The sequence below is a fragment of the Arachis ipaensis genome, chromosome B2, assembly GCF_059453495.1.
Source record: "Arachis ipaensis isolate K30076 ecotype BB chromosome B2, ASM5945349v1, whole genome shotgun sequence".
Taxonomy (NCBI): domain Eukaryota; kingdom Viridiplantae; phylum Streptophyta; class Magnoliopsida; order Fabales; family Fabaceae; genus Arachis; species Arachis ipaensis.
The window spans coordinates 94,834,119-94,842,521 of record NC_142437.1 but is presented as its reverse complement, the minus strand read 5'-3'; the positions used below and the strand labels follow the sequence as shown (position 1 = coordinate 94,842,521).

Below are 8,403 nucleotides of genomic sequence, written 5' to 3'. Positions count from 1 at the left end.
CTATTGTACGTAACAAAATGCTGTGTTCCATTAAGTGAGATTTATCACAGATAAATCCGACGGTACAAAATGCGCCAAATTTCCCATTCTTTCCTCCAAATATTACCAGTGCATTTACCAACGGAAAATCGAATTCGACGGTAACGTTTTTACCGAACGAAATTATTGCCTGATTCATCGGTACTTCTGACGATAAATCCATCACTAATATCCAATAATAAATTCGACGTATTCAACATTTTTTTTTATAGATTTGACAAGCTCAGATGCACACTTATCAAATTTTAAAATTATTCTAGTACCATTTTTGTCAATAACCTCGAATTGGATTTAATTCAAGAAAACCTTGTTCATTTAGTAGTAATGTTTTTATTTTTATTTATAATAATTTTAAACTATATAAAATTTAAGGATGAATAGTTATAAATATTCATAAAATATATATTACACAAAGTAAAGTTAAATTAAAGAGTTAGTGATAATAACTTTAGCTGATATGAATGAAATTATAGATCTAAAATTTGTTATTGTATATTTGAAAAGAAAATATATAGAATAATAGCAAAATAAAATTATAAGATGATAGAATTTTAAAGAAGTATTCAGTCCTAAAAAAATTATTTTCTTTTAAAATATGTAAACCATCGTAATATTTTGTGTTGAAATTGACTTCATTATTCTTGAAATTTGATAGTCTCACTATAATTAATAACTATACTGTCTTCTTTTTTCCCTTTAAATCTTGTTTAGGATATTCACTTTTAAATATTTAAATAACGTTAATAATATTTTTCAAATTTGCACTAAAATGGTAATAGCACCATTCTTTTGAGTTGCTCATATAGAAGAAATTTCTTGATCATTCTTTTACTCCAGAAAATAAAAACAAATGTATTAAGGTAAGCACATGCAACAGTCCAAGTTGTTTTTTTCTCATGGACAGATATTGTAACAGCTTTATCAACCGGTTGCATTGCCCTTGGCCAAAACTTTGAAAAGCCAATTAGTCAACTAACTTCGATCCCTGTTCTCTAATTTTCTTCTGCGCTGGGCACACCAGAATATAATTGATTAATTGTAACTTGAGTTTGTTTCCCAAATGGGTCCTCATCTTAAAGCAAGTCAACTTGGTCTAGAATACAGATGGAAATTAATTAGTTATGGTTTTTGATGAACTGAGGAATAATCAATGTAGGTACTTGGGCAGAATCAGTTTCGGGGATACCACCATTGCAAAGCTATAAATAAGCGAATTAGGGTAATTCTTTGGGCAAAAAACCCTAATAAGCTAAGTGAAGAATCCTGTAACCTAAATACGCCAAAACGAAAATCGTTTCAGCAATAAACCAGGTCGTATTTTTATATAATTCGAACCAGGATGGTTCGAACTCTATTTGTTAATAATTCGAACCACTCCAGTTCGAACTACGTAGAGAGAAGAAGCTTGAAGTAAATCGAACCAGGCTGGTTCGATTTACAGAGAGAGAAGCTGTATCACATAATTCGAACCAGGCTGGTTCGAATTATAGGTAAATATGCTGCATTAGATAATTCGAACCACGTTGGTTCGATTTACTGGTATACAGAGCAGTATATATAGGGTTGTAAACGTGAGTTGCTCTCATTAGAGGGTGTAAGATGGCTAGTGAGGAGAGTTTTGGTGTTTTGGTTCACCACAGAGGATCCATTAAGAGGAAAACTCGTTCCGGGGTGAAGTTCACAGATAAGGATCCCCTCTGTATTGTCGTTAGTCCTACGACGAGCTATGATGACCTTGTTAGATCTGTGCTGAGGAAACTCGGTGTGGAAGGTGCGAAGCGGGTTAAGAAGTTTTTTTATCGCATTCCAGTCACGGTCCTGCAGGATACTGTGAAGTATGATTGTTTCACGATTGGTAGTGATGAGGACCTGCAAGTTTTGTTTCTTTGTCGGAGGCAGTTCCCAGAGGTGAGGACACCAGAATTGTTGGCAAAGCTGGTTGATGTGGTATCCAGCTCAGGGGGTTCGAACCGGAATACCACCACTGTAGCCACGGCAGCCGGTTCCAGTTTCAGGCCTGCCGTTGCTTCTTCGTCCGTCCCTGTGTACGAGACAGCGGTCCAACCGGTCGCCTCCCCGTCTTTTGCTGTTGATCTCAATGACGGAGTAGGCGACGTGGTAGGATCATTTGATGTTCCGCCGAACGGTTTACAGGGCGTTCCACCAGTGGGCGTCGGAGACGGATTGTTGGATGATGCAGAGGCGGACGACATCGAGCCGGATATGATTGAGGATGAAAGCGGCGACGATGTCGGAGCGAGTGAGCCTGCATTGGCGGTCGGTGGTTCTAGTTCTGGCACACAGCAGTATCCACCATATTTTTCCTCTTTGGACCTGGACGCCATGAGGCAGGAGGGTGTTTCAGGGCATTGCGTTGGATACGGAGCTAGAGATGCGGAAGGGACAGCTGGTCTGACAGAGTTTCAGGTTGGTCAGCAATTTCAAGATAAAGATGAGGCCCTGTTAAGTGTGAAGACCTACAGCATCCGGCGAGGGGTACAGTACAAGGTAGTGGAGTCTGATCATCGCCGTTATGTGGGCAAGTGTTCTGAGTTTGGGAATGGGTGCACCTGGTTGATTCGACTGAGCCTCAGGCAGCGCAAGGGCATTTGAGAGGTTAAACGGTACAATGGACCTCACACTTGTCTTGCGACCTCCATCTCGAGTGACCACAGGAGCTTGGATTATCATGTGATTTCGGCGTTCATTATGCCAATGGTCAGGGCCGATGCATCCGTCAGCATAAAGGTGCTCCTAAATGCCACAGCAGCACACTTTGGGTTTAGGCCGACTTACAAGAGGGTCTGGATGGCGAAACAGAAGGCTATTTCCCTCATCTACGGTGACTGGGATGAGTCATACAATGAGCTCCCTAGGTGGGTGTTGGGAGTCCAGTTAACAATGCCGGGTACTGTTGCAGTCCTACGCACGAGCCCCGTTCGAGTTGGTGGACAAGTTGACGAGTCTGAAGCCTATTTTCACAGACTTTTCTGGACATTTCCACCGTGCATCGAGGCATTCCGTCATTGCAAGCCGCTAGTTAGCATCGACGGCACACATCTGTATGGGAAGTACGGGGGAACGTTGCTCATCGCGATTGCACAGGATGGGAACTCGAACATTCTACCTGTTGCATTCGCACTAGTAGAGGGTGAGAATGTAGAGTCTTGGTCATTCTTTCTCTCCCACCTTTGACAGCACGTGACACCGCAGCCGGGATTGCTGGTTATCTCCGACAGGTATAACGGCATCAAGGTTGCCCTTGAGGCACCTGACGGAGGGTGGTTACCTCCATCTGCATACCGTGCATTCTGGATTCGACATGTAGCTGCTAATTTTTCCCTAACCTTCAAGGGCAAGGACGCACGGAGGCTTCTAGTGAATGCTGCTTATGCGAAGACCGAGGTTGAGTTTGATTATTGGTTTGATATTCTGCGGTCTGAAGACCCAGCGATGTGTGAGTGGGCGAACCGGATTGACTACTCCTTGTGGACTCAGCATCGTGATGATGGGCGGCGATTTGGTCACATGACGACTAATATCTCCGAGTGTGTGAACTCAATACTCAAGGGTGTCAGAAATCTCCCTGTATCCTCCCTGGTTAAGGCAACATATGGTAGGCTTGCGGAACTCTTTGTTCGTAAGGGGAGAGAGGCTGCGGCTCAGATGGGAACCGGACAACAATTCAGTCAGTACTTGGTGAAGTCTATTGAGGCCAACATGAAGACGGCCAGGTGCTTCACGGTGACCTTGTATGACTGTGATAACTCGGAGTTCACCGTAGCAGAGACCACTCCTACTGGTTCTTTCTCGTTGGGTACCTACAGAGTATCGCTTGCATCCCGGACCTGCGACTGCAGGTACTTCCAGGCGCTTCATTTCCCGTGCCAGCATGCACTTGCATGCTGCGCCTACGCACGGCTTACCTGGTCCTCTTATGTTCACAGCGTGTATCAGATCAGTTCAGTGTTCAGTGTGTACCGGATGGAATTCACACCACCGATACCGGAGGGCTTCTGGCCACCTTACGACGGACCCACGGTGATTCCGGACCCTGCCAGGAGGCGTGCGAGAGAGGGTCGTCCAAGATCCACTAGGATACGGACGAATATGGACGAGACAGATCCGAACCGGCCGAGGAGGTGTGGCCTCTGTCGCCAGTCCGGACACACCCGTCGGAATTGCCCACAGCTTGGAGGATCGTCTCACACGGGGGGACACTAGTAGCGATGTTGTTAGTGTTAGTGCTTTTTGGTTTTTATTTTTCTTGTTATATGTTATGTTTGAGGACTTATGTAATCCGTTGATCTTTCTACCTTCTAGTAATGAAAAAGGTGTTTTCGAATTTGAGTATACATAGAATCCCCATAAAGGCAAAAGTTGATAAGTAATTGTCAACATTAAAGTGTTTAATGATTCAATGATAATAAATATTCACTGATCGACTAGGTAAATACCAGATTTTGAAGATACAATAAGATGAACAAACAACATGGAAAAACAGCACTAAAGTCACAACAGTAGTCCACATGGTTATAATACATGAATGAAAACTAACCTCCAAAATACATGAAAAATAAATCATCTAAACAAGTGGGAGCCTGTCCCACAACGACGGGGTACCCGTGGCCTCTGACCTCTGCGGATAAACGGCTCCTCATCCTCTATCTCATCTGCATCCTCATGCGGGGCAGGCGGTGCGGGTGGTGTAAAATGGACAGGTGCGGCAGACGGCCCGGCGACAGACTGTGATGCAGCGGTGTAAGCGGAGTGTGGGGTACCTCCCAAACCAAACTGGTCAGCAATAGGTGTCGTAGCAGGCTCGTTCAGATCAACATCTAAGGGTGCCTGTGTGCTAGGTGTCTGAGCACGCCTCCTGCCCGGATCGTCCTCCTGCATGATAGCCGTAATCTCCTCCAGAAACCGAGGACTGCCGAAGTCCACATCAAGCGTATCTGCCCCAAGGAAGTCCTGCCACTGTGATCCGGGAATAACCCATGGAGTACCATCCTGCTGAGGCTGGTCGTCGGTGGGTACTCCAACAAAGTAATGTCCAAAAGGACCCGACCCAAGTCCAGCGTCACTAGGCTCAGCCCCGTCACCCATCCCTGAGCCATACCACTCACCTCCGTGCACCCCATCATGGGTACTAACACCTACAACTGCAGCCGCCCCTGCACCATCCCCGCCCTCGGGCCCATGCTGATCATCGTCATCGTCCTCAGGATCAGGTGGAGCGACATGAACCGCAGCACGCCCTCTACCTCTGCCAGGATGGCGTCGTCGTCGCACCCCAGCGGGGCCGGCCTCGTCATCATCCTCCATAGCACGCTCAAGCCACCCCCAGTCACGCTGGCTACGCCGTGTGTCCACGCGAGCTCTCCTGTCAACCCGCCGCCTGTCCGGCACGTCGTCTGGCCGATCCATCTCAGGAACTCGCCCAGGTCCCCGCTGTGAAGCCTCAACAGGAATATCAACGGCTCTCGGATCGCCCAACTGCGGATCCGGAGACAAAAACCTCTTCCCGTGCTGACTCCACCAATCCAAGAACTGATGCGACGGACCAGGGTCAGCAACAACATCGAACCTCAGCACGCTATCCGTACGGGAGTCCCAATATTGATGCCACTTCTGCAAGTGGGACGGGAACCATCGATCGCCGCCTCTGCCGTCCTTCGACATCAGAAAGTCGATGTTCAGGGCGGCATCTGGACGGGGCTGCACCCCTCCAAACTGCGAAAGAACCCTATCGATCTGATGCCACTCTATGACGGCAAAGTAGATAAGCGATGTAACAGACCGCCACAGCACCATATGTCGAGGCTCCAAAACCTCGGGATGCACGACCTGAAGTACGTCGGGGCTGCTGTACGGCATCCAGATAAACTGCACCCAGAACGATACAATGTCAGGCCAACTCGTGATCCCAACTCGTAAATCGTGATTAAATAAAAAAAACTTATTAAGTAACATACTGACCTCTCTATCCTGCAACCGGTCTATCCAGAGCCTCCACATCTGAACTCTAGGACCCTTCTCGCTACTGGAAGGGATGTAACCTGACCACCTGCATCATGCACATGTGTTACAGCTACTTATAGGTATGCTTAGGGTATCCAATACATTATGAATGAACACGTGGTTATGTGTAGTGAATTGTAATAGACAAAGCTTAATACAGTACCTCGAGGCCAATGGCCAGCTGAACGTCTCAAATCCTGCAGGCCTAAAGCGAGGAAATCGCCAGAAAATCCATGACTGAAATAGCTGAAGTGGGCCCGCTAGCTTGATAAAGTTTCTGTTCGCCACTCGGCACATGCACCGATACAACCATGCCAGTGCTGCAGAACCCCAGCTGTAGGTCCCCATCTCCTCCAGCCTAGCTACAAAAGGAAGCCATCTGATGTGAACGCGGTTGCCCGACTTGTCCGCAAAAAGCTGCGTGCCCAACAACATCATGATGTACGCACGGGCATAACGATGCACAGTATCCTCATCAGCTCCCTCCGGGCACTCACCAAACGTCTCCTGAAACCAGCTGCAGTTGACCGCGTACTTCTGAACCTGGCTAGGAGGAGGTACCACTCCAAGCAACTCCTCGAACCAAACCCAGGCTGGACGGCCACCCTCGATGTATATATGGAACTCTGATAGGCAGCCGCTGACGTAACGCCCGTCCACTGGCAAACCCAGTTGGTATGCCACGTCCTGGAGTGTGATCGTGCACCCTCCGAACGGCATATGAAACGTGTGCGTCTCCGGACGCCATCGCTCGACAAACGCACTGACAAGGGCCTCGTCCAACCGGAACCATCTATCGTTCAACCTTGCAAGATGGTAAAGACCAGCCATCTGCAGGTACGGAACGTATCTGTCATCCAGGACCATGCCCTGCTGCCGCCGCATGCTCCTGATGCATCGCTGAGGCTGCGGAAGAAATGAACCGCATTATTAGAACCAACTTAATTACCGGTTACAAACATAATCAACACGATAATTGATAAACCAAAAAATCTTACTATGTATAGCCGCTTAAAAATCCAAGAACGAGAACCATTTGCATAAACAACTAAAATTAGTAACCAGCATAGACAACTGACATGAAAGATCTAACATTATAAAACCACAACTAAACCGCTTACATAAACCACTAACATAAACCACTAACGTAAACCGTTGACGTAAACCACTTACATAAACCACATACATAAACCACTAAGATAAACCACTAACATAAACCACTAAGATAAACCGCTAAGATAAACCACCAACATAAACCACTAACAAAAACCACTAACATAAACCATTAACAGAAATCACTAACATAAACCACTAAAATAAACCACCGACTAAACCAACATCTAACCCGCATGCCAAACCACTAACTCACATGTACCGGTAAAACAAAGTTATTTCCGTACTAACCTCTTCGTTGATGACCCCAGCTATATGGGCGACTCCGTCCAAGCGATATAACCGTGCCGGATCGTCCCCCATGAGCAGAGTATTCCGTTCAGGTCTTTCTCGGAGAGAATCTGGGTCATTTTCTCTGAGATTTGGTGGGGCAGGGGAAGGTGAGAATGGTTCGAATGAGGCTGATTCGAACTCCTTATATAGCCCAATCACTAGTAATTCGAACCAGGGTGGTTCGAATTACTAACAAACAAGCTTAAGTGTAATTCGAACCAGGGTGGTTCGAATTACTTGATGACCTCATTTACCCATAATTCGAACTGGCGTGGTTCGAATTACTTGCATTCCTAGTTCGAACCAGGCTGGTTCGATTTACTTTGAATTTTTTGTTTGAAATTCGAACTGCTCTGGTTCGATTTATTTGAGGATGAAGTTCGAACTAGCCTGGTTCGAATTACATTAAAATATGATCTGGTCTGTATCGATTTTCATTTTGGCTCATATAGGTAAATTTGGATTGATGTTGGCTTATTATAGTATTTTGCCCTAATTATTTAAATTAATCTCTAAAATTTTTAAAATTATATACTTCAATCTTTTAAATTTTAAAATATACAAAATAATTTTTAATTTTAATTTGGTTAGGCAGTACAGTTTTTTTTAATTTACTCGGTTAATCACTAACATTGACTGCTGATATAGAATATTGATTCATGTAGTCGTTAAGTGTAAAGTGTACAAAATAGATGAATCAGTCTTTAAAATAAAATACAAAACAATCCTAAAAAATTTAAAATATCTTAAAAAAGTTTTTTTGATGAACAAAATATCCAAAGTGTGAAAGTTATATTTATGGTTGGAAAGCGGATTGATTGGAAGTTCTAAACATTTGATTAAGTATTTAGTTTTTCTATTTGCATTGTCAATTTTTAATTAATAAATCAGTGAACA

General features: G+C 45.0%; 1 protein-coding gene and 1 pseudogene across 1 annotated transcript; one reads left to right on the top strand and one right to left on the bottom strand.

Moving 5' to 3' along the window:
- Window positions 1-1,638: 1,638 nt before the first annotated feature.
- Window positions 1,639-7,833, top strand: LOC148574895 (uncharacterized; annotated as a pseudogene).
- LOC148574896 (uncharacterized) lies at window positions 4,621-5,466 on the bottom strand. The gene has a single exon (XM_088504629.1). The coding sequence runs from the start codon at window positions 5,464-5,466 to the stop codon at window positions 4,621-4,623; it is 846 nt and encodes a 281-aa protein (XP_088360755.1).
- Window positions 7,834-8,403: the final 570 nt, after the last annotated feature.